At 47.1% G+C, this 25208-nt stretch overlaps 6 protein-coding genes across 6 annotated transcripts; 2 read left to right on the top strand and 4 right to left on the bottom strand.

Moving 5' to 3' along the window:
* Positions 1-491: 491 nt before the first annotated feature.
* On the bottom strand, positions 492-925 carry LOC131272859 (uncharacterized). The gene has a single exon (XM_058274729.1). The coding sequence runs from the start codon at positions 923-925 to the stop codon at positions 530-532; it is 396 nt and encodes a 131-aa protein (XP_058130712.1). The 3' UTR covers positions 492-529.
* Positions 895-1230, bottom strand: LOC131272860 (cytochrome c oxidase assembly factor 4 homolog, mitochondrial). Its single transcript, XM_058274730.1, has 2 exons — positions 1096-1230; positions 895-1035 (listed from the first exon to the last, which is right to left on the bottom strand). Exons 1-2 carry the CDS (start codon positions 1168-1170, stop codon positions 922-924), a joined length of 189 nt encoding a protein of 62 aa, XP_058130713.1. The 5' UTR covers positions 1171-1230; the 3' UTR covers positions 895-921.
* Positions 1231-1668: 438 nt separating this feature from the next.
* On the top strand, positions 1669-14361 carry LOC131261427 (probable ATP-dependent RNA helicase DHX35). Its single transcript, XM_058263459.1, has 4 exons — positions 1669-2570; positions 4208-4425; positions 12457-13237; positions 13299-14361. The coding sequence occupies exons 1-4, from the start codon at positions 2531-2533 to the stop codon at positions 14321-14323; spliced, it is 2064 nt and encodes a 687-aa protein (XP_058119442.1). The 5' UTR covers positions 1669-2530; the 3' UTR covers positions 14324-14361.
* On the top strand, positions 9312-11580 carry LOC131261429 (ceramide phosphoethanolamine synthase). The gene has a single exon (XM_058263461.1). It carries the CDS (start codon positions 9543-9545, stop codon positions 10719-10721), a length of 1179 nt encoding a protein of 392 aa, XP_058119444.1. The 5' UTR covers positions 9312-9542; the 3' UTR covers positions 10722-11580.
* A 19-nt stretch (positions 14362-14380) lies between the features above and the next one.
* On the bottom strand, positions 14381-15362 carry LOC131261430 (cytosolic Fe-S cluster assembly factor NUBP2 homolog). The gene is made up of 2 exons (XM_058263462.1): positions 15168-15362; positions 14381-15090 (listed from the first exon to the last, which is right to left on the bottom strand). The coding sequence occupies exons 1-2, from the start codon at positions 15276-15278 to the stop codon at positions 14416-14418; spliced, it is 786 nt and encodes a 261-aa protein (XP_058119445.1). The 5' UTR covers positions 15279-15362; the 3' UTR covers positions 14381-14415.
* A 417-nt stretch (positions 15363-15779) lies between these two features.
* On the bottom strand, positions 15780-22509 carry LOC131258708 (protein catecholamines up). Its single transcript, XM_058260078.1, has 6 exons — positions 22420-22509; positions 22237-22374; positions 21007-21517; positions 17059-17385; positions 16170-16982; positions 15780-16095 (listed from the first exon to the last, which is right to left on the bottom strand). Exons 1-6 carry the CDS (start codon positions 22507-22509, stop codon positions 15848-15850), a joined length of 2127 nt encoding a protein of 708 aa, XP_058116061.1. The 3' UTR covers positions 15780-15847.
* Between the last annotated feature and the right edge of the window lie 2699 nt (positions 22510-25208).

Here is a 25208-nt window from a genome sequence, read left to right on the forward strand (position 1 = left end):
TATGTTGTCGCCCAGCATACGTTCACCACCACCAACAGCAATCGTCGTTGGTCACAATTGGTCCGATCGGATGCGGATTAAGTTAAATTACTTTTCCCACTTTCTTTCTCGTTCGGCAGCAATGCCTGCGTGTGCTGTCCTTTACCATTTTCTATGTTATCTGTATGCGTGGCACGCATCCACCATGCTAGCCTAGGTCATAGGACGATAGGAAGCCAAAGTCTGAATTCTTGCGAATTGATAAATAGCATGCAAGTCATTGAACTGGTTATTACATACTAGACCTTAATTAGACGAGTTAAAAATTCAAATATGATTATTTTAAATTTATACAATTTAACAATATACAAAATAATTCAACGTAAAGAATCTGATCAAGACACAAGCATGAAGATAAAATGAAATATGTTTGTGCATTTATGCATAATCGATTTTACCGGGTCCAGCAATTATTTCGGATATATTATGTAACGTACGGTGGCAAGTTTGGCTACATGAGGAGTGTAACAAATCTATTTACAACAAACAACTACAACAGTCTCAGATGGCCAACTAAGGAATCAATCACGACGCTACGATCGGGCCCTATTCCGAGTACGGTTTCGGTCCCACTCGCCACTTGTGTACGACCGGCATCCCGCACGACCTCGGCAATAACACCCGCATCGGTCGCGCGCTCCGTTAGCAAATGCACCTCTTCCAAACTGTCTACCCTGAGTACTATTTTTGGCTGGCCCTGCATCAACCAGGCGTCTAGTTTAGCTTTACCGGAACCGCCGATCGCCCGCATACTGCACAGAACGGCAGCATGGGCGCATTGTGATGCAATCTTTCCCTTCCTTAAACCTAAATCTGACCGTACTATGAGGACCATTTTCATAGGACCACCGGCAAGGCCGGCAAGCAGCGTGCGGAACAGATTCATTTCCCACTGTACTTGGCCCGTTGCTTCTCCGTGTAATCTTGCATGCAGTGCTTGAATTCTTTTACTACCTCCTGACACAGCCGCCAGTCGCCGGTCTCTGCTATGCACTCCTAAGGAATACACACAATCACTATTATGCCAAGTACGACAGTGAAATGGTAGTGACCTACCTGTACTTTATGGTGAAGGTCGAGGCAGCCGGTACTTTTTAACATTTGTTCAACTGGATCCACTACATCGGACATGATAATATTAGCAAATTTGCGCAAGATACACCGAGTTTCACCGAACCTGTTGTTAACAGTTTGACAATCAAAACAAACAATAACGTTTACCAAGGTTGCGTCGACCAAGCTACTCTGCATAGCACCTCTTTGTTCTTGCTACCGTGATGACTTTCTTTTATAAATTTAAATAAACTGAAACTAAGCTAATGCTGCATCAGAATAATTTTGACGATATATTTGTATTGTGAATTGTTTTTTCCCTTCACATAACAAGAGCAAACAAATCGAAGGGTTTGTAGCACAGTGGCGTCATCTTGCGAAATTAGCTTGGAAGTTCAACATGGCTTGCTGCAAGATGACTAGAACGAAGCAGTGTTGCTTCAGAAGCAAGTACCGCTTTCTTGCAGTTACCTCGGAAAGCCAATCTGACAGTTCAAACGATTAATCTGTCAAAGGTTTGTTAGAAATTCAGTCCAAGTCTGATGCGTTCGCAAGTGGATCTCCGCGTCGCGTTCGCTCGTTGTTAAATCCCTATTTCTACAGTCTAATTTAATTTCTACCCAATAGTTTTCAAAACGTTTTACCACCTATGATTGTATTTTAAAGGTTGTGAAATTGTCATTATCAGCGGTTCAATGCTAACCCTAGGCGTGTGTTTGGTGCGGTCAAAGTTGATCCTCAGAACAGCCAAGATACGATATCTTAGTTGATAGTGGTAGAGTGAAGTTGTTCTACAAAGGAAACAGTGTACAAGCGTTCACCAGGGCTCAAGTGGATCGTTGCTAACGGCAACCTAGTTTGGGCACCCCGCGGAAACTTGGAAATGTGTTGCCAAACGATACGGTGCATTGATTTCTGTAGATGCTAGCGGCAGTCAGCAATAAGTGCGAAAGGGACGGGTTACTGCGAATTCACGAAACCGGATCGAACACCCGGTGGCAGTATTCTACGCGTAAATACTTGCGTGGAGAAACTTGCGGTGACCTAAAAACAAACGTTGCTTGTCTTGTTCGTCTTGTTCCGTGCGCCGTTGCGGGAACAACTCAACCATTCAGGACCGAGCGGTCCAACGGATATACAAGAGCAAGCACAAGGTTACAAGCTGGTTTCTGCACCCGAATGAAGGCGAAAAGAACAAACCACCACAACAGCGAGAGCGTAAAAGTCGCCGCATGACATCATCGTCGCGGTTCTTCATCACGCGAAAATAAACACTCGACAAAAACAAGACTGTAAAGTGCTGAGGATACCGAAATCGGGAATCATCATTCAATGTTGATCGCGAACCGCGAAGTGGAGGGCAAAAGCAAACTGTAGTGAATTGTATCTCGTAGAATTCTTCCCTCAAACGCGTTTCAAAAACACCATCTGTTGGATTATGACCACTTCTAGCCGACTACCAAAGTTCCTCAAACCGGGTAAGCATTCCTACAAACATATACCCATCTCAGATTGGGAGGCGTGTGGGCGTTCCGCAACCGTATGGTAATAATTATCGAGCCCCTCAGCTCATCTTGCACAGCTGTCGGGGAAAATACTTACAGGTTGCGGCCATACCATGTTCGCGCGTCTCCCGTGAGAAGCTAATTCAATTTGTTTGCCTTCAGCTTGAAAATTACCACCAACTACACACCACAGTCAGCCGAGCTTGCTACGATGGGAAACAGAAGAAAACGCGTTTCGCTTGCCAACTAGATGGGAAGAAAAAGATACACAAACTAATAACGATTGGCACATTTGAGGCGGTCGCTTGCAGCTGTCTCCTGTTATCGGGCGGCTTTAACAACCGAAGATGAGCGAATCGTTCCGTACGGACGTCATATGTCGGCTTTGGATGAAGGGCGAGCGTGGCGTTTGTTTGTTTGGATGCGGTCCAATCAACCGCGAACGACGGGGCAGTGTTCACGTATGGGTTCACTGACACCGCGGCGACAGCTTGTGCAAGCGCGTCATGGACCACAAGTCGCCGAACGCACCCTTTGCCAACACCCACCACCTAGTCATACCACGCACGCCTGGCAAGTAACACATGAACGTGCATGCGTGGTGAAGAATGTAAATTAATCGTGGAAAACAACCTTTTTTCAATGCCGGCGTTTCGCACTCCGGGTGCTACACGACCTCATCCGATCCGATGCATATCAATTTCCACTAGCAATTCGAACGTTCTCATGGACAGGTTGTAACAATCGAAAAGTTCAAACTATTTTACCACTTACAATCATGACCGTTGCAAAGAAATTGTACTCTGACCTCGATAAGATTCTATCGGTTCTTTTATTTATAAAATGAGAATTGTGTAATAGCAAACCCGCCGAGCAGAGAATGTAACCCTCAGCATGAGTTTGCACAATATTAGGATAAGCAAACAGTTGATAAAGCCTCTTCGTGAGGTTAAATTCCACACGTCACCTATCTTAGCAATCGATTTAAGCCTCGCAGCTCGGTGGTGCGATGATGTGGCAGCGTTATCAAACTTCAAACACACACGACTCACGAAAAATGGGCGTTCGTCACCTGTTCCAGGTGGTTATTTTAATCAATTTGTCCCGTCGTCCGAGAACATCACCACCTCGGCGGAATGGAAGTCCGCGGTGTCTCGTTCAGAAAAAAAAATCCTATTGGCCAATAGAAGCGGCAGTCTCCCGCTTATCGCGTGCCGTTCACTATCGTGCCACCAGCAGCAGCAAAATGGTCCGTTGACGGTATTGGTGGGTTCGCGCACGGTGCGATGTTCCGCTCGCCATCAGTGCTACGGCCGACAGCGAACCGCGCGCGGTTTTCCATCGGCCATCGGAATCGTAATTGAATTAGTTTTGCCTGGTTCGCACTTCGTCGTGTAGGATGTTGACCGATGGTGTTGTGATGTGATGACTTTCCGGTGATTTGTAGCATAAACCGGGTTGCTGCGACCATATCGGAACGATAAATACGGGCTGCTGGTTGTGTACGTTGTAGTAGTGACTGATCATTATTTACTACGTGTTAAAATAACACCGGTTTTATCGCCTGTGGACTATCTTTTGTAATGTAATCGTTTCTTTAATGCACACAGATGACGAATCGTTTGCGTCGGAACGGGACGCCGCACCAACGGATGACCACGTAACGTCGTTCGTCTTCAACGCTCATCAATCGCTGAACTTAGCCGCGCAGCGTGAACGCCTCCCGATACGCCAGTACCGCGATCAGATCCTGCACTGTCTCGAGAACCACCAGACGCTCGTACTGGTCGGCGAAACCGGATCCGGCAAAAGCACCCAAGTACCGCAGGTAAGGCAACGAGCCGGGCACCGGCACCGGGGAACATGGCAAGGACACGGCATGCGGTATCAACCGGAAACAAATGAACAGTGAAGCAGTCGGCGTTTTTTTAGTTCGAGCTATGATTCACAATCCTGATAGCTTATCGGAAACGGACCACTCGTTCGACCTCCGGTCGGAATTACTTGTTGCGCTTTCGTCCGTTGTCTACGTTGTTTGAACTCCAGCGCGGCCGGCAGCGGGAGGACGTGGCATTCGCTACTCCCGCTCTTCGGCGGCGTTATCGTTCCGCAGAATGACGCCATTAAGTTCACACTCTCAGATATTGGCCAATTTCCGGGGGGCGTAATTTGTTTACGTTCCTTTTTTTTATTTCAATTCCCCGCCACCGAATGTGTTAGGCGAGATGATGATTTGCACAATCGAAATAATCGCTGCTCGCGGGAGGTCGTACCCTTGAGGAGAAAATATGTTTTAACAATTTTGTCATGTGAAATTTGAAATATGACTACATGAATTACAAAGGTTACAAAATTGTGATTTTTACATCAAATTTAAACAATTCTTTTATGGATAACAATGAAGACCTGGACGATCCTCTAACCTCGGATCATTCTGATCGGTTTAAGACGAACGTTCCGTAGCTGCATAACTCACAGCGTAATGCAAATCATATGCACACGCGCGCACAAAAGTACGTGCCTTCCCTCTTCGTGTCTTCAACGTGGGCCTATCGTTTCGGTAGTTAACTGGTAAATGGCCAATTAGTGTAGTTATCGTGTAATTGCTGGTAGGCAGCAAAACTAGCAGCGCTTAAAACTACTAGCGCTCTTAGTACTTACACACTCGGTTTTGTTTTATCATAAACTGAAAACGATTCTGTACTGTTTTGAAACTAATTTTTGTTATGAAAGTAATGTTCAGTAGAGGAGTGTAAAACGACAATTCAAACAACATTCGATGGAAAATAGTACACAAAATACATCCAATCTTTGAAGTAATAATAAACCTTTTTTATAAAGATTAATGACCTCTGTACATTAATTATTGCTTTCCACACTGTACAAACCAGGACTCGCGAGCTGCCAGTGGAAAATTAGGGACAAAGTGACAGTGTGGACACCTGCACACTCAATCATCTTTCTATCAATTCCAAATAACACCGGGACCCAACCAGCGTAAAATGGCTACTAATGAGGCCAGAAGCTATTTTTAGGGTTTTATTTATCTACCTTCCATGGCGTCGAAAATGACCGATAGCTCTAGTCGCTCGTTTTCATTCACCCAAGGGACCCTGGTTCCACCCTTCCGGAAGCAGACAGTTCAAAACAGCCACCAAAAACGGTGGTAGGGTTTGGAAAAAAGGATGGTATACGCAACTCCCCTTCCCCCAGCGGATGTGTGTTCTATCGATAGATCTAAACTATTTATGGTGCGACTATCAACAGTTTATGACGCTTGCGTTTATTCGGAAATAGTGTCCGAGGACGCATGGGCTCGTCTGATTCACGCAAGCACGTTTTATGTATATTTTGGTGGCCCCCAGACGTGGGGCATTTCTCACGGCTTTAGTTTGCAGTATTTATGAGGATAGAAACCCCCTAAAGCGAAGGATATCCGTTCGTTTCAGACAGCTCGCGACGGACGGGAACATATTCTAGTCGGCTTCGAATCCGTGCGGCCGGCTTGGCCCATTGCCATGTTGTGTGCCGTGTTTCAAGTTCGTGCAATCCTTATTCATATGCATGCGGGAATGACATCCCGACATCACGACGCAATAGAACGGCTTGGCATTATCCGCCCGAAAGAAGAAAAAGAGCGGCTACCAGACGGAAAAGGTGTGCTCCACTTCGTTCGAAGCTGTTCCCTTCGATGGAGTATCTCATACGTCTGCCAATTGCAGCGTTAGAAAGGAGGTGGCTCTACTCTGCTCCGGGTGCTGCTATTCCAACCCCCTTTTACTCTACGCATTTGGGAAATCAACAACAACAACAGGGCCGCCTCCACCAACTCGTACTGTTCACGTGGAACGGCGAAACCAAAATCGCATCAATGAGTCCGAAGACTCTGAAGCGCCCTAATGCCTTAACGATACACGGCTCCTTTGGCACGCACGTTTGGCTTTTTCCAAGCACCATCAGTCATCGCTGAGCTGTGCACCGCGAAGTGAAAGTGATACGTTATCGCTCCTCTGCGAGGAAAAGCATTTGGAGGAATTATAAATTATAAATGGTTTGGTATTGTTGCTGCCGATTCATGATTTGTTCGTGTGTAGAGATCGTTTACAATTAATACGGTGTGACCTAATAAGCGAGGTGATCTTGCTTTTCTCATCACTTATGGGTTTAAGTTTTCCTGTTATAGTTGTTTTTTATATACATTTCATTTGTTTGTGCGTTAAACCGTCTTATTTGTTGTTGATTTGCAGTTTGTTCGTTGACATAAATGGCAGAAAATATTTAACTCAAAAAAAATGTTTAATTTAATATCAAACATACGCTTTTGAATTTAAATTTATATTATTTTTTAAATCACAGCGACTAGTTAAATTTACAAATTCAATTGTATTTTTGTAAACCATTTTTGGTGAATAACTCTAGTGAAAGGATTCTTTGGAGAAGTTTTACATTTCTATAAATCATTTCGCGGTCACATTTGGAAAACAAACATCAAGTCCACCAACGGCAAAATGTATCGTTATTGTCTTGTGCGTGCCTGTGAAAATAGCCTCGGTTGTATGGAACTGGAAACATGACCACCCCGAACCGTAAATCTTACCCGGGTCCCGGGAAGTTGTAAATTATTCAAAACCCTGACCGGGGAAAGGATTCCGCAACGGTTGAATGGTTGTGTTGAACGAATGAATGGCGATGGGCGGCACGGAAACGTTGAAATGCAGCGGACTATCGTGCCGTGTGGTGGTGATTCTGTCCATTTCCATTCACACACGGATGACGGTCTTATATTTTGCCTTGGTTTTTTAGCCGTCGCGGAAAGCTAGTGGCTGGAAGTTGTTTAACCACTCCTGGAAAATTCTTGCCATACCTACGAGACGTGAAAAAAGCTGGACTGAAGGACACTTCAATAAAAACGATTGACCGCGGGGGCAAAAGGAGGGGCTGCGAGTGTGAACCTGTGCGGTGAAAGCATTGGCACTTGACTGATATTACCTTGATAATGTGACATTTTCCAACCGAACTCCCCCATTCCTCCGCACTTGGCCCGTGGTGGCGTTTGTGGTCTACTTCAATTCTCTTTTTATGCTCTACTTTTTTTATCGTCCATCCATCCAAGGACTCGTGCCGGCGTCAATCGGATACCGGGAGGGGGATCAGGTCAGCTAGAGCGAACCGTGTATTTTTTGTATTATTATTTTGTCTCTTCAAAACGACCTGTCTGCTTGTAGCGCCCAGGTGAAATGACGCCATCCCTGGTGATGATTTTTTATTCATCGTTGACCCATTGCTCGTGTCTAACCGAATGCAAATAGCCTTACGGGCAAAAGCTACACGTGGAATGCAGATCGTATCTGAAAACACCGGCCGGAAAAGGTCGCAAGGGTTTAAATTGGTTAAAATATGGGTTTCGAGCCGTTGCCACACGGAACGTTGAATTATAGATCGAAACGTGTTTGTGGTCTTGTGTGCGGTGGAATGTTTCTACAATGTGAGACTTTAACTTTGAATTCTATATTTGAGAGATTGAGAGAAAACACAATAATTCTTTAAAATCGTTGAAATGGAATCCTGAAAAACCTGAACTGGAATAAATATCAAATTATAATAAACGATCATTCTTTCACTAAACAGGAGTTGTTTACGGGACGTAATTTTACTGTTGAGTTTTTTTTAATACATTTTGAATCTTATCGTACTTTTAATAAATATATTTTTAACAAATTGAGCTTTGTTTCGCACTAACGTGTAGATAAAAAATTTTAAAATTTTATAAAATGTCCTAAAATAAATTTTCAAAATTTAAATTTGACTAAATTTGTTTGGTTTTTAATTAACTAAGATGAAAGCAGCAAGGAGTATAACAGAAGCGAAATCAACCATTGTACAGATAGCAATGGGTTGAAAATTAAGCTAATGAAATAGAATAATTGAAGCTAATTAAAACACATGGTTTAAGCTTAATAGGTCAAAATACTGAGTTAATGTAATGCAAAAATAATTTTATACACTCAAACACAATAAAAATAGATTTGAATTGTATTTTTAAGATTAGTTAAAGAAGCTAATTCATATCCTTAAAAGCGGCAAAGTTTGCACGTTTTACAAATAATGGATGGATTAAAAACGGAGATGAATTGAATAACCGTATTTGTCACGATTGATGATGATGGTGATGATGATTGGTTCTGAGTAAGCAATATTCTCCGTACCATCAACTATCCATTAATTACGACCAGTTGAGGAATACACTTACACTAGTTCTAGCACATCCGTTGGCGGGAATATGTCTGGCGATAACATTTCGAATCCGCATTTTATTGTCTTCCCGTCGCCGTCATTTCAGTTCTCGTCAATAGCACAATCTTCCCGAACCATTCGCGCACCAGGTCCACCAGGTGCCGGGATCGATGAACTCGGAAAGGATTCAACCCGCTCGCGTGTACCCCTGCTTTACGGCACCAACGTCCTTTCAACCCCCGCAAAACAAATCCTTATCTGATGAATGTCTACTGTATTCCCTTCCTTTCTCTGTTTCGTTTCAGTCCGTGGCTGAGGCTGTGTAGAACAGAGCCCCCCTCCTCGCTCGCATCCCACAACACGCGCGGGGAGCGAACGGAACGAACGGAGCTTATCAAGCCCACGTGTGCGCGTGTGTATAATCAATCCTAGTGCGAGAGTGTTGGAAGTGAAGTGAGAGAGAGAGCGAGAGCCCGGACGAAGAAGGACGACAGTGCTTTGGGGTAGTGTACGCACCCTCGGATTGTCATCACCGGAGGACGCGAAGGATAGTTGGCGTTTCGTTGTCACAAGTGACGGACATCCGTGCGGAACTCTGGTGGAAGTTGTTATAGGGAAAGTTTAAAACAAAACCGTTCCATCTGCAAAGGAAGCGGTAGGCGTAGTTGTTAAGGATATAGTGTGAACCCGCCCCCCTCACCCTCCTTCAGAATGGTGGGGCCAAGCTCGCAGGTGAGCAAAATTCTGCTCGCCCTGCTGTTCGCGCTGATCGTGTTCTTCCTGTGGATGGACGTGAACCTGTACATCCGCATCCAGGATTATCCGATCCGCGATACCGATCCCTTCCTGGTTGCGGCCAACAGTACCCTCCTGCTGGCCAAGCCGGCCCTCGGCGGTAGCCATCCAAGTACGGTCACATCGCCCCTGCTCACACCGTCCTCTTCGATGCCACATCAGCTGAACCGGCACATCGTGCGGTACGAGGACGTTGCGTGGGTCAGCTGTGACCTCAACCCGCTCTGTGACGTCACGGTGAAGGCCATGATGTTGGACCACACGAACCACTATCTGTTCGCCCCGATCGCCACGATCGTCGACAATGTGGCCGGCTTCTCCAAGGGTGACCTAGTGACACCGAACATGATATCGTTTTTCCACGTATTCGTGGCGATCGCTGCCGGCCGAATGGTGGCATCCGACTCGCTCGGGTACCGTCGGATCGGTGTGGTGCTGTTCCAGTTCCGCACGTTCCTGGACGATCTCGATGGGCATGTGGCGCGGGCGAAGAAAAACATCCGTGGCGAACGGTCCGACATTGGGTCGGCCGGATACTACATCGATGGCATCTGCGATGGGCTCGGGTGCATCGCACTGATGGTGGGCGCGTTCGTCTACCTCAAAAACAACCCACCCCGGCGGGGCTACACCCAGCTGCAGTCGATCATTCCGGTTTCGGAGTCGAAGAGCAACGGCGAGTCGGGTGTCATCTACAAGGTAAAGGTGACGACGAAGAAGGTGGCCCGGAAGGTGCTCTGCTATACCGGCATGCTGATGCTTAGCTCTACCGGCTGGAACCGGTACATCGCCATCTACCAGGATATGCTCGAGCGCGAGAACGTCACGCCGACGCAGTACCTGCACCAGGAGTCGGTGTTCCGCTCGACCGGATTCTTCTGCATCGCCTGGCTCTGGCGCATCTTTAACGTGCACGCGCTGCTCCACTTCCTGCTGCTCAGCATCTTCTGTGATAAACTGTGGGAGTACCTGCGGATGGTCCAGTACGCCGGCTACGTCGCGCTACTGATCGTCATCAGTGTCGCCGAGATGCATCTGCTCGGTGTGCAGAACTTCATCTACAAGTCGCTAACGGTTAACAATACGTCGTTGTGATTCCACTAAACACACACACACACAAACACATGATCACCATCTGTTTTATCAATCCTTCCCCCTTCTCTTTCCTCGTTTTAAACCGTCTTGCTAGGATCCTTGTTGTCTTGTCATCGTTGTAAAGTCTAGCACTCACTAGGTATGTTTAGAGAACGGATCAACGAAGAAGTGATCAACCCTTGTAGCTGTAACATGTTGTAGCCACTGTGTGTCCATTAAGGGTCCGCTGTGTTTGCCCCCTTTTCCCACTCCTCCCAGAGTGGTCATCGGGGAGCCACTTGCCTGGCAGGACGCGGACAGACGCATGCAAACACATGATGCGCTCCCGTACAACTCAAACCTACTACAGGCCTTATAGAAAACGTTCCCGATTGATGGACGGTTGTGGATAGATTCAGATAGTAAAAGTGCAGATGTAAGTGAAGGGTAATAGAGTTTATATATGAGATGAAATCGTCGTTGTATATCTATTATATATATAGTGTATAATTATAGGTGCTAATGTGTATTAGAAAACAAACGGTATGAAAAGGTGAAGAAGCACGTTTCCTTTATGTCTATAGAAAGTGCTATAAAGCGAGAGAAAGTAGTAAACGTTGGGATACAAAAAGAACCCTACCCTTCTAACGCAATGTTAGGCAAAAGTGCAAAGATTTGAAGACACAAACAAAAACAAAAACAAGAAAGATCCATAACCGCCTTCATATTGTATTTACGATCATAATGTATGCTTTAGTCTCTAACATCGTGTTATTTGTAATTATTCCCAAACTGGTGACGTGAAGTGAAGAGGGCAGAAATAGAAAGAGATTACAAAAAAAAACAAGAGATCCATATATCGTAGCGCAAATGCGGAAAATCAGTGGACAATTTTTCTGTTGTGCTAGGCAAGTGTTCTTCAAAGGAAAAACAAAAGTGTACGCAACTATCTCTAGTTATCCGTTTTAGAAGTAGCGATATATGGTACTGAAGACACGGAGGAGGCAATGGGATGATTGATATTTTTTATACATAAACCATTAACACATGACGGTACACACCGACAACGCAAAGGATAGCGGGAGGTGGGTTGTGGTATGAGTGGGAGGAAAAAAGAATCTTTAATACTGCTAGGCGAAAGTAAAGCAAAAACACATCAAACGGCGTGCTGTTATCCGATTCAGTTTGACCTCGGGATTTTTTCCTCTCCCCCATCCACCCAGTGCGGTGTCCTTTTTTTTCCTTACACACAAACACCTAACTGAAAAACACTACCCAGCTGCCGCGTACACTCTTACACGATTTTATCTTGCCACGGAGTGCGCTTAAAAGAAGCACACATACACATTTACATGTAACCCTTCCGCGTACGACGTTCGCACGGAATGACCCCGGCACAAGGCTATAGTTTTGTCCGGTAGAGCGTTTTTACTTTATAACTATCGTTAATCGGTTGATACTGTTGCCACTGATCGTTTTCATTGATGTTATCATCATCATGCCAGAGAAAGAGAGAGAGGGATAGAATAAAGTATCCTGTGAAACTAACACAAGGGTGCACTAATTCATCGGGGGTTAAGTTGGGTAAAACTATATCCGAAGCATTGGGAAAAGTTAGCATCTTAACTTTAGAACTTAAGTGCTCGATGAGAGTAAAGCCGTGCCGTGTTCCGTGCCATGTTCCGATTGTTCAAGGGGTAGCCAATATAGTAAATATCCTCAATAATCACGCTGGATTTGTCACTTCCTCTTTTAGTATCTGTACGAGTTCGGATGGCATACGAAAGGCCTGATCGGCATTACCGAGCCGCGCCGCATATCGGCCATTACGCTGGCCGATCGCGTCGCTACGGAGCGGGGCGAACTGTTCGGCGAAACGGTGGGCGTCTCGATCCGCTTCATCTCCAAGTGTGACCCCGAGCGGACGAAAATCAAATACATGACCGAGGGCATCCTGTTGCGCGAGATGCTGGCCGACCCGCTGCTCACGCAGTACGGTGTGATCATGCTGGACGAGGCGCACGAGCGCAGCACACTTACCGACACGGCGCTCGGCCTACTGAAGAAGATCGCCCGTAAGCGACCGAACCTGCGGATCATCATCTCGTCGGCGACGGTCGATGCGGAGATGTTTCGTGACTTTTTCAACCTGAAATCGAAGGGCGGCAAGGACACGTCCGTCATTCTCACCGTCGAGGGGCGCATGTATGCGCAGGAGATCTTCTACCTTCAGGAACCGTGTGCGGATTATGTGAAGGAAACGGTCGCGACGGTCATGAAAATTCATCGCACCGAACCACGGGGTGATGTGCTGGCGTTTCTGACCGGCCAGGAGGAGGTGCTGAGAGCGGTCGATCTGTTGCGGGAACACCTGGAGATGGGCGGCAAGGATGACATGCAGATTCTGCCCATGTACGGCACGCTGGCGAACTCGGACCAGCTGAAGGTGTTCTTCACGGCGCCGAAGGGCGTGCGGAAGGTGGTGCTGGCAACGAACATTGCGGAGACGTCCGTAACCATCCCGGGGATTGTGTACGGTACGGAATGGGATTAACATAAACATGATCCATTGTTCTAATTCATCTCATCTCTTTGTAGTGATCGATTGTGGGTTCGTGAAACTTAAATGGTACTCGGCCGACAGCACGACCGATAGTCTGGTAGTGGTTCCGGTGAGCAAGGCCGCCGCGGAACAACGTGCCGGAAGGGCGGGACGCATCCGCAGCGGTAAAGTGTACCGGCTCTACACGGAAGAGGGGTGGGAAAAGTTACCCGATCACACGCCACCCGAGATGCGTCGATCGGATCTCTGCAGTACGGTGCTGTTCCTGAAAGCGCTCGGTATCGATAATATCCTGCGGTTTACCTTTCCCTCACCCCCGCCGGCAAAAAACTTACTCGCCTGCCTAGAGACACTGTACGCCCTCGAGGCGCTCGATGAGGACGGCTCACTGACATCACCGATCGGGTACTTTCTCGCCGAAATGGCCATCCCTCCGATGATGGCGAAAATGCTGTACAAGGCGGGTGAGATGGGCTGCTCGGAGGAGATCGTGATCATCATTGCGATGATGCAGGTGCAGTCGGTTTTCTCGAAACCGGCCGGTGGACAGGCGGCGATTAGGGGGCGCATTGCCAAGCGCAACTTTGAAGTGGCCGAGGGTGACCTGATCACGCTGTTGAATGTGTACTGTGCCTTTGTGGAGGCAGGCCGCACGAAGGAGTTCTGCGGACGTAACTTTCTCATCTACCGCAACCTGAAGCGAGCGCATGAGATCAAAACGCAGCTAACGGGCTCGCTCGAGAGGGAGCTGAATGTTCCGCTACTATCGTGCCATGGGAATGTCGAGACAATCTGTCGGTGTATCGTGGCCGGGTTTTTCCCGTACGCTGCGTACCTTCATCATTCCGGCGTGTATCGGACGGTGCGAGGTAACACCGAGTTAAGCATCCATCCGTTGTCCGCCCTGTACACCGAGCAGCAGCCCCAATGGGTCATCTTCTGTGAGTTGATTCATACGACCAAGCTGTTCATGAAGGATATCACCGTGATCCAACAACATTGGTTGACGGAGATTGCGCCCCATTACTACCACAAAGTGACTGTACACGACAGATTTTGAGAAATGTTTCGTGACTTGGACCTTAAACAGCCCAATAAAACTACTACTAATGACGAATTATGACTTACAAATTTATTTTAACACTGTGATCGTTACTCCCCTCCTACTGTCGTCAGTGTCCCGACGATCTTTCGTAGCACCTCGCTTGTGGTACAGTCCGGAAGCTCCCGTACGCACGCCTTTCCCGTGCCCGCTAACTCACCCACGCGTGGGTCGATCGGAAGTGTCCCGAGATGCGGCACCGAAGCCAACTCCGCCAGTGATTGGCCTCCGCCGGAAGAGAAAATGTTCGTACACTCGGAACAGTTCGGACATACGAACCCACTCATGTTTTCCACAATACCTAGGATGGGGATGCCCGTCTTTTTGCAGAAGGTTACCTCTTTGCGCACGTCCTCAAGGGCCATTTCCTGCGGGGTGGTGACAATGATCGCTCCGTCCGCATTAACTACCCCCTTGAGGCATTCCATCACCGTGATGTGCTCGTCGGAAGTCCCGGGCGGTGTGTCGACGATGAGATAGTCCAGCTCTCCCCAGCTGACATCCTCCAGGAACTGTCGGATCATTGCGGTCTTCTTTGGTCCTCGCCAAATGACAGCGTCGGAACGATTCTTGAGCAGAAAACCAATAGACATGACGGCCAGTTTCTTCTCCGCGCTAGCGTACACCGGTACCCAACCTTCGTCGCACTGGTGTACATCCTGATCCTCAAGTCCTAACAGGTACGGAACGGATGGCCCACAAAGATCGATATCAAGTAAACCAACCTGTTCGTTGAACAAAAAACACCGGAAACATGCCGATAAGAACACCAGATTTACGTTCAGTCAAATTCGCGTCTCACCTTGTGCCCGTCTTCTGCCAATGTTAGCGCAAGCTGTGTACTAACGGTTGATTTGCCGACACCACCCTTTCCGGACAGCACCAAAATAATGTGTTTCACATGATCCAACATAATGAGCGCGAGCAAAAACTAACTTTTAAACCGAATGGAATGGAAAACCTGTGCAGGGAAATAGAAACACAACATAAACACGGCTGCCTCGTGAACAGCTGATTACTCATTTGACAGCCGTGCGTTACGGCGCGTTACCGAGGAACGTAACGCTCCATGAGTTTTAAATTTGAGTAGAAAAATAACAATTTAATTTATTTTCAAATTTTACTATTTCCTATTCTGAGAATTATTGGAACGAATCACAAAAGTCTTTTTCGCATTTAAAGAAGGGCATTTCATTCATTTGTATTGCAATTTGTGAGTTTAACGTCAGGGCATCCTTCCCAGTTTCTCCGAACTGCAGTTCTTTGCGTGGAAAACAACAGTTAGTGAAGAAAGCAAGATAACGTGGTAATCGTTTAGTAGTGGTTGGTATATTTACAATTTTCGTTACAAAATACCTGTATGTTCCCTTTCACAACTCACTCGATCAAAGCCAATAAGAGTTTAAATGGTATCTATGTTTAATAAAAATACTACAGTTTCTTTATTTACACTCCCTACAAACTAAGCTATCCTACAATACTCTAATCGAATAACTTTTGTAGATTCGTTTCATTCAGTGCGATCAGCAGCATAATGCTCGCGCCCAGTGTCAACCCGACCAGTTGTATGAGGATCACTTTTACCTTCTGGTCACTTCGCGCCAGATCGTTGCGCATCTCCGGCACCAGGTCCGCTAACGCGATGTACAGGAAGGTACCGGCCGTGCCAGCGTAAATCCAGCTCACGATCGACTCGTGCATGCCCGTCAACAGCAGTCCCAGTGCCATTCCTAAAAGGTAAGTAACAAATGGCGATGTAAATAGTGGGTAAAGTCGTATCATTTCCGCTTCGTTTTCAACTTACCAATAAAGCTGAGCACTGACGAAACAATGTTGAGGAAAATGGCCCTCCTAATACTGACGCCGGTTTGCAGCAGAAGCGCAAAGTCGCCCAACTCGTGTGGCAGCTCGTGGCAGAGAATGGCAAACGAGATCGCCAGTCCGGTGACCGGATCGGCCGCGAATGCCGCCCCGATCGCAAGCCCATCGGTGATGTTGTGCAAACCATCCCCAAGCACCACCATAAAGGCGACTGCTGCCATCGGTTTGCTTTTGGTGCTCTTCTTCTCCAGCATTGCACCCTCTTCCTTGTCCTTACGGGCCGCCGATCGCGGTTCAGACATGTCCAGCTCGATATCGTCCCCACGATGAGCGGTTCCGTTGCCGGCAGTGTGTATCGGCTCGACACGATTGCTTGGCGGATGGCCCCCACCGTGCGAGTGGCCATGGTGGCTATGTCCATCTCCCCCTCGGAAGAGCGGTAGTATCATCTCGAGACTGTACATGAAGAACGCCGTCCCGAAGGCGCATAAGCATAACCACATGGCGCGTGTTTCCGCCGAGTGTCCGTCGTGATGATGATGGTCTGACCCGACAGAACCATGCTCGTGACCGTGATCGTGATCGTCGTCGTCGTCGTGTGACGAATCATCGTGTGGGAACAGCGCGTGTGGTAACAGATGCATCAGTGCATCGCCGCTCAATGTCCCCACACCGAGGGCAATCAGAAAGCGCAGTATGTCGTCGTACGCGATGGACTTTGTCAGCGGAACTATCGCCACTCCCACCAGGCCGCAAAGTGAGATGATCAGCACACAGGCGGAGGCGTATATCCAAGCTGGAAGATATTAAACACGTCCATTATTAACGAGCGTTTAATAACGATATAACGACCAAAATTGCCGCTTACGTACCTTGCGCAAATAGTTGTTTCTTCTCCCGGCGCGGGTTTGCTTCCGCCTGCAGCTTCTGTGAACAGGCTCGCTGATCGAGCTGCACTAGAAACGCCGGACAGAGGTCCTTAAACTCGGACGGTGTAATTTCAATTCGTGCGTCACCGTGGTCATGATCCTCGTCCTCATCGTCATCATCATCGTGCGCATCGTGGTGTCCCACTGGGCCGTGAGCATGCTTGTGTGCGAGGGAACGCGCTCGTCGAAAACTGTCCTGCTTGGCGGCTAGCATCGGCTCTTCCATCACCAGATGCACAATGGACCTCGGCGACAGGCAGTACGGGACATCTGTAGGAATGGATTGAAACGCTAGGTAAGATTTATAAACATGCAGTATGGTGCAACAATGTTGTCGGCGGGGACTGTAAGAAAAAAATTAAGTTGTGCTACGTGCCGGAAAGTAATAGCTTAGCTTTGGGTTATCACCACCCACCACCCCTTATCGGGGGCCATAAAATTTTGCAACACATTACGGAATGTTAGCAAAACGATCTTTTGAATTATTTTTTATCTCTTACCAAAACAACTTCCAAGTAGAATGTCAGATAAATTCTTGCCTGCAAATCGCTGGCTACCATCTTCGTTCCACGTGTTCATTTACATAACAGAATTTATTGTGCTGCTAAGTAAACCACAACACATAAAATAACCTGTTTCGACTACTGGAAGACCTCGTGTGGCCAAAAGTATGAATTCCATTGAACGTTTCCGGTTTCGTGGCGAACCGTTTTTCCAAACGCGGAAGACGCATCGCATCGTATCCTAAAAAGCACTAAATGGAACTTCCGCTCCCTCACGACGCTGCAGAGGTGTAATTTTAAATGTTTTGTAGAAGCTGCTTTTGAATCACATGCTCTCTAGTTTGGAAAAAATGTCATGAATATCTTCCCAAAATATCGAACACTTTGAATATCGCCATTGCGTACGTTTTGTCCATTTATTTTATAGCCCGAGATAGGAATGATTATCGCATATTTTGAGTCCCTTTTCTTTTTTCCTGTTTAATGTTGAAATTTTTTTCTTAATTTGTGGTTGTTTTATTCTTCATTTCCATGCCAAATATGATGGTTTTTTATAATTACATCACCATGGTTTCAATGCATGGTTATTTCGATCACAATAGCATAGCTAAAAAGCCTTTCACGATCTCTTTTTATTGGCCGTTTATGGAACAAATGTTCCAGCATTCTCCCGCAGTCTATCTCGTTGAATTAATATTTTTCTCGAGAAATTAATCATATTTTAAACAGGAAATCGAATTGATTCTGATTTACCGCAAGTGATCTTTACTTTCATCGGGAGAGCTTGGCCATGGCTTAGGCATACTAGACCTTTTTCCTTTTAAGTACGTAGATAGTCAGTCCTCTCGTACCGGGGAAAGGTTCCGTCTCGGTTGGGAGTCGAACCCACGCCGTCAAGGTGGTGAGAGCCCCAGCCAGCGCTCATGGGACGATTTTCTAACCGGCGCGACCGCTCGGCTATCGCGGAACCCCCAGTTTGGATCATTATTTCTTACCACTTCCCCATAACTCCATCACGCGGCTATATATTTTTGCATTTGCTGCAAAACGGTTCTGGCACCAAGCCGGGCGGATCTTCTCAAACCGGTCTGTCGAGATCGAACGGTAAACCCACTCGCAATCCCACTTATAGCAGATTATTATTCATCTTCTCCACCGGTGCTAGAGTGGCTAGACGAATATGTGTGTTATTCGATTTTGTTTTCCTTACAACCGCGCCATGAATGGGGTTGGTTGGAATGCTGGATGGAAGCTGTTCATAAACACATCACCTTCCTGGGGCTGGAGCCAATGTCAGTCGTGGAGGGAGATTATTCTTTTATGTCTCCATGTGATTTTGTTTATATTGTTTTCACGTTGGGATTTTGTTCGTTTCAAATTAATCACTCTGTCACGGCCTAGCGAGGAGGTGCAGCGTGACCAAAGCGTACGCGATCGCAATTACATTGAGAGACTTGAACGATAGCGTTAAAGGTTAAACAACGAGCCGGTAAACAAAACGCGATAATCAGATAAGTAGCGAGTCTTCCCAAACTGGGAGGGAAAAAACAGATAAACGGATCTCCACACTTGCGCAAATTCCTGGGCGGTTTCCATGCCGTTAACGACCATTCCGGCAATTTCCGTCAGAGTAAGCCCACGGTTAATGGAGGGATTTTTTCGTTGTCTGTAATAAAAGAACCAACTGGTTATAAAAAAAATCCCCATTCCTTGCATTCAGCGTGCAAACTCCCTCGCGGGAAGATGACACGAGATGTGCATACTAATAAGCAAACCCTTCGCTCAACTTGATTAGGGGGTGGACCGGCGTTTAACTTCATCCTAACCTAACGAAAACTTCAATGCGATGGTCATAAATGATTTAAAATTCTTTCCGCACGTTTCCCACAGGAATGCGCGCGTGCCTTTTCGCAAACTTGCGATGAGAGGGGCATAGAATCCGATCAATCTCCGAACCGGTGGCAAAGACCCTGCGGTCGGCAAATCCCGTCTAGGGTGGTCGAATCTGCATTTCTGATGCTTTCTGGTCATAATTTATCCGACCACACCGGTAATAGAAGATCGAAATACTGCTTTTTCGCATACAAGAAGCCAGAAGAAAGACAAAAAATACCCACCCGATGCCAAAAGAGAAAGCCAAAGGCCAGAAAAGAAAGCCGAATCACACCGGCCATGCAATCAGCATCAGGTTCAGTTCAGGGAAATGACGAAAACGAAACCGATCGATCTGCACGCGCATGCGTTCACTGAACCTGGAGTTGAGTTTTTGAGCTTTTGGTAAAGGTTGATGCATGCGCCAATGATCGCAGCACCCATAGGAAATGCCATTATTTCATCATCACCATCATCTGTTTATCGTCTCGGTTTTGTATTTGCCTGAGAAGGTTGTGCAAACATCACCGGTGTTGACTAATAAACATTTGCGCAGCGGATAGAGCTTAAAATATAATTAACGATATTATACGACATACGTAATCCTTTTACTTTTGTCTCATCTGCAGACTTTCTATCCGTACTTGCATCGCTCGGTGTCGGGAGTTCTGGTCCATTGTAGCAAATCTCTCGCCATAATTAAGATACCAGATCGAAATGAAGATACATTGTAACCGAAATAAAACTGCTCCAGCCTTTTCTTCAGAGCGCAACGAAATGCGCGCTAATCAAATGGGTACACATCAACCACCAAGATATGCCAGGGCACGTCGAAGAATGACACACGGCGAACCACAACAACAACCGAGAGCTGGCTTCATCCCACTCTCAACACAATTGAGTACGGGTCGCGCTTATCGGTGGTCTCACAAGACAAAAGTCCAAGCGACGCAAGAGGGGAACGCAAGGAAATCCCTTCATCTCGCCCAGCGTATGTCAACAATGATCTGGCCGCGTTTGTCAGATTAGTGAAGATCTCGTCTTCATCAAATGGCACGTTGTTGCGCGTGGGTGTACAGGAATTGCCCGAAGGAACGTCACCGGCGTTCGTGAGATAAGTAGCGTCAATTGGCAGCAGGTCCTCTTTGGCTGCGATGAACAACGTTTTCGAGCCAACAAGATTGTATGTATGCAGGACAGACACGTTACAGAACATGCCCGCTGTTTGACCTAAATAGTGCACCTCATTAAAGGTGTATCCAGTCATCCCGTGCCTGTCCGTGGAAACTGTGGAATTTGTCCTAGTTGACACACTTCGACTTGACTGCTGTTTGTACAGCTAGTCGCTGGTCTATAAAATGCACACTTCAGGGCGATACAAGATGCGTCCGGGTTCCAGGTAGGCGTCTCTAATCCGCTTCACCTAATTGCGCATCAGAGTTCCCCGCGGGGCCAAGGGAAGATGATGTGGGGTGGTCGTTCGGTCTTTTACTCTATCATATCCCCCTGCACTTACTCTTGTTGCGCGGATGACGATGCCGCGGGTCGTGCATGTCTTTGAAGATAATTTCCTGCCACACGTGGTCATCGGACGGGTTGGCCTCACGGAACGCTGTGACCGACCTCGGAGGAACCTCGGTCCGGGTGGGGGTAGTACTGCCGTCGGTGGCCGTACTGTTCCTGCTGTTCACGGTACTCGTGGGCCGTTCGTCGACCTCTGGGTGTCCGTGATTATGCTCGTGATCTTCGTCCGAATGGACGTGCTCGTAGTGCGTCGCATGGTGATGCTGGTCGCCGCTAGATGAAGAGGTGGGCGCACTGGCGAACGTTATCACCGGTGGTTCCGCTGTCGCACCGGTCTCGTGCTGGTGTGGGTGTATGCGACCCGTTGGATCTTGCTGATTCACTCCATCGAAGACGTCGTAATCTCCGAAGTCGTACCCTTCCGGACGGTGCTCCTTGAGCGTATGCGAACCAGGAAAATCCAACCCGCCCAAGCCGAGGCTGTGCATCAGATGCTCCAAACCCTGGTCGAAAAGAAAACAAAAATGGAGGATTATATGCGCTGCTATAAAGACAAAACCAGCCGACCACTGTTTACAGTTATTACGAAGATGGGTGCTGTTTTTGGAACCATAAACCATCTTGACAACATAGAGTACATGAGGACACGATGAGGTTGTGCACAACATTTTGAAATAGCTCGCACTAGTTCCGAAGTGCGTAAGAGTCGTGAGAAACGATTATGTTTACCGGTATATTAAGATGGATGTTGACCAACATTCGTCGCGACGCGTGGTGGTTGCCAAATAGAGCTAATCTTTTCTGGGCTTTTCGAGATTTCATCTCAAGTCAAAAAATGATTCATTAGTAGAAAACAGGGATAAGCTCTTGATTAAAAGGATTGCAAATTAAAGTCCTTGGGAAATGTCCTTACCTAAAAAGCAAGGCGAAGCAATTTGTAATTTAAATTTCTTAAAACATATTTAAATCAACTTGTTGAATGATTGTTTTTTAAATCGAAAATTGTTTTTAAAAGAACAGATCTTCGAACAAAACTTTTCTTCTGTTCTCCATTCCACAACCGATGGTGTCATGGTTTGCTATGTTCACCTCCTGCTACATATGTGCCTCTAAGCGAAACCGCTCCAAGCCCTAATTGTACCCTTCGCCAAGGGCAACCGCAGACAAAAATCTCCTTTCCATTTTGCCACTACTGTTGCCTGTCCCTCAAGCATCAGCTCACCTCGAAGGAGATCACTCCCTTGCTGCCGTACTTGTTGAACAGATATTTCAGAAACTTGTTCTCGCTGTCGACCGTTGCCGGCTCTGCTGCCGCTGGTGTTGGTGGTGACGATGGTTGTGCTGGCATTGACGAGGCTGTCTCCAGTCCCGGTCCCATCGTGGTGGTGGTCGTCGTGATCTGCACGTCGACGCCTGAGGCAGTTCCAGCCGCGCAGATTCCTCCGGCAACCAGCGTCAACATCACGAGCCTTAAGAATTTCGGCAACCGTGCCATGTCTCGAGCTTTCGCGCGTCCGCTTCGCCTCCCTGAATGGGTCTCACATAAATTGAACGGCAACAGGTTGCCTTGGTCGGCGTCACCACTCCTCTAGAAGGCGCTCTCAGTTGCTTGGAATGTTTCCGAAGTGCGTTTGAATTTATTTTCTTCTATCTTTTTTCCGACGTATTCGGTGTGCCACTTCACTTGTGTTTAAAGCTACGGTTTTTCCACTTCACTCTCACTGGCGATTCATTAAGTCGCTTTTTTATTTCGCACTCTTGGTGACAAACTCCCGAGGCCGTATTTGGTTGTTTAGTCCGATGTTTATCTGTGCTACCTTCAATCCTCGGACAACCGAGACGACGGAATTGTGGGAGTGGAGTGGTAGCAAGTGCTCTGCTCTCGTGCCAATCCCGTACCAAACCGTCTGGTGCTGTGGTTCTGAACGCTAGTTCCGCACGCTAGGTAAATATTTTACATACTTTTTGTTACACTTTATTTCACTTTTCCCCTCGGCTGGCGATCCGGAAGGGAGACCGTCGTAATATCGAATTGTGGACGGTTAAACGGTCGGGAGGGTGTGCGCGTGCAAAAAGGAAAAAAAATACTACCATTACACCATGTGCTCGGTTCAAACAGTTTTACCGCGCGGAATGGAACGGAAATGGCGAAAACGGTTGGCGGGCGGAATGGGAACGCAAAATACTGGCAATACTGGTACACATAAACGACCGTAACTGGCACACGGGGCGGAACACACTGCCCACAACGACACCGTTTGGGGCTTCCTCGCGTACGCGTCTATATTATTGATAAACAAATAAACTCAAATCGAGCGAGCGGACGAAATCAAAAGCTCCTCACACTTCTCAGCAACGACGACGATGGAGTTCCGGCGGCAAAGGAAAAATCAAATAAAGCCAACCGAAGCTAACAGTCGGGAGAGGCTACACCGATCCACTAGACCGATCCGGACCACACGACGCGTCCCAAGGCACCACACCACAGGAAGACGGATCGACGTTACGACCGGGCTGACAACATGATTGCTACTGTCGCATCAGGCCCCGGTCGGATTCGGTGCCATACAAGCGAGCGACACAAAAGGCAATCTCCCCCCTTCCACCGTTTGTGTGCGCGCGCGAAGACTGAGAGATTTACGCCAGCGGCCGCGACGCGACAAAAAGCGCGGCGCGCGGATTCCTCACAGCCGGTGGGGCAGTGGTAGGGCTCCGTTAAAGGGCACACCTGTGGGAGCGGAACGGCACCATTGTGTGACATTCAGCTCGGGAGGAAGCCGGGGCGGGCGGCCACTCGGGATCTCTTGTGGTGCCAGATCAGCATCCGATGCCGTCCACCAAAAAGAGTGAGAGAGCTTCTCGCGATCGCGGAGAGCTTTGCAAGCTCGATTGTTCCCAACGCGCACAGGTATCCATTGGCAACGCGCGACCAAATCTCCGTGGTTCGTTGATTTCTGCGAGCGTGCGAGTGAGTGACCGCGTGATGCTGCACAGTGGAGCAGCGCTATAGGTTTCCTGGTTACGGATCCTCACGGTCACTAGATGGAATTATTGGTTCGCGTAATACTCACACCGGTTGCCGTTGGAAGGGAACGAACACTGCTTTGGGCTTTTTGATCAACTTTCCAGCGCGATGGAGCTGCTGTTGCAGAAAAAAAACGAACCCCTTTTTTGGTTGTGAAATTATGTTCGATACTTGAAACAGAGTTTTGCTGTAATTTAATCACCGATTCGTTGATCAGCTACCATAATTTTATCGCGCCTTTTTTTTCTTTATAAAGTCATGCGTCGCAATGTGAGTTTTCTCTTTTCCATCATGACACAACACCGCGAGACGCACAATTAACGTAATCGTAGCATCTGATGAGTTGAAATGATATGGAAAAGCAGGGTATTTTTATTTATTAATTTGAAAATTAGGCTACCGGTTGAGTGATATGACATAAAAAAACACTGACGTTAAAAATTGTTTATAAAATTAGACAAAAAAAAATATTACAAAAGAACATACTAAAGAAAAAAAATAAATAATTTGCACACTCTTTTAACAACAATACTAATAGGCAATTTTGGTTTTCCAACAAAAGAAGTGCCGACGGAATGCACGAGGCCGGTTAAACGATGCACTCAACTGAGGCGCTATTCAGAGGCGAGGTAGATATTTACGTGGCACTGAAACCTCCAAACCAGCGTAATTTCTTGCCGGTTGATTTACATCTAAACAACTGAATTCTCGGAACCCACTAGGAAAAGATCCGGCTCACTGTTCCCAGTAGTATTACATGTCCAACACCATTGCGAATGCAATTCCAAAGAAGATAATACTACTACTAAATGTTCAATTGGTGATACTAAAACAACTACAAACAATCTCAGTTGTATCAGAAATTGTAGAAAGGTGAGCTTAAGTTATCTCGTGGTACTAATACCGCCACTGGTGGCAGCTTCCGAGTCGAGATAACGCCTTTCAGTCAGTCACCGGACTTTCGGAGGTGAAGGTTTCGTTGTTATTCAATTGCTTTCCCGTGGCTGAAACCGGACCGGATCATTTTGTTGTCGGACTGTTGCGCGCGGCTAAGCTTTGGAAGGGTTGAAGGATTTCAAGATGGAAGCTTGATTCATGGTCGTCGTTGTCGTCGGCGGCGGCAGAAGAGTTGCGAGTTTGCAACGGATTGGCACGAGCATGATCCGCGC

The sequence above is a fragment of the Anopheles coustani genome, chromosome 3 (assembly GCF_943734705.1).
Source record: "Anopheles coustani chromosome 3, idAnoCousDA_361_x.2, whole genome shotgun sequence".
Classification (NCBI taxonomy): Eukaryota; Metazoa; Arthropoda; class Insecta; order Diptera; family Culicidae; genus Anopheles; species Anopheles coustani.

Bases quoted from the DNA above. Each gene is read 5' to 3' on its own strand.
- LOC131261427 (XM_058263459.1), top strand. From the start codon at position 2,531: ATGACCACTTCTAGCCGACTACCAAAGTTCCTCAAACCGG. The intron at 2,571-4,207 runs GTAAGCATTCCT...TAATGCACACAG, and splicing joins ACCAAAGTTCCTCAAACCGG to ATGACGAATCGTTTGCGTCG. The intron at 4,426-12,456 runs GTAAGGCAACGA...TTCCTCTTTTAG, and splicing joins AAAGCACCCAAGTACCGCAG to TATCTGTACGAGTTCGGATG.
- LOC131261429 (XM_058263461.1), top strand. From the start codon at position 9,543: ATGGTGGGGCCAAGCTCGCAGGTGAGCAAAATTCTGCTCGCCCTGCTG.
- LOC131261430 (XM_058263462.1), bottom strand. From the start codon at position 15,278: ATGTTGGATCATGTGAAACACATTATTTTGGTGCTGTCCGGAAAGGGT. The intron at 15,091-15,167 runs GTGAGACGCGAA...TTCAACGAACAG, and splicing joins TGGCAGAAGACGGGCACAAG to GTTGGTTTACTTGATATCGA.
- LOC131258708 (XM_058260078.1), bottom strand. From the start codon at position 22,509: ATGGCACGGTTGCCGAAATTCTTAAGGCTCGTGATGTTGACGCTGGTT. The intron at 21,518-22,236 runs GTGAGCTGATGC...CTTTTCGACCAG, and splicing joins AGGGAGTGATCTCCTTCGAG to GGTTTGGAGCATCTGATGCA. The intron at 16,096-16,169 runs GTAAGTTGAAAA...CTTACCTTTTAG, and splicing joins GTCAGTGCTCAGCTTTATTG to GAATGGCACTGGGACTGCTG.
- LOC131272859 (XM_058274729.1), bottom strand. From the start codon at position 925: ATGAATCTGTTCCGCACGCTGCTTGCCGGCCTTGCCGGTGGTCCTATG.
- LOC131272860 (XM_058274730.1), bottom strand. From the start codon at position 1,170: ATGTCCGATGTAGTGGATCCAGTTGAACAAATGTTAAAAAGTACCGGC. The intron at 1,036-1,095 runs GTAGGTCACTAC...TGTATTCCTTAG, and splicing joins ACCTTCACCATAAAGTACAG to GAGTGCATAGCAGAGACCGG.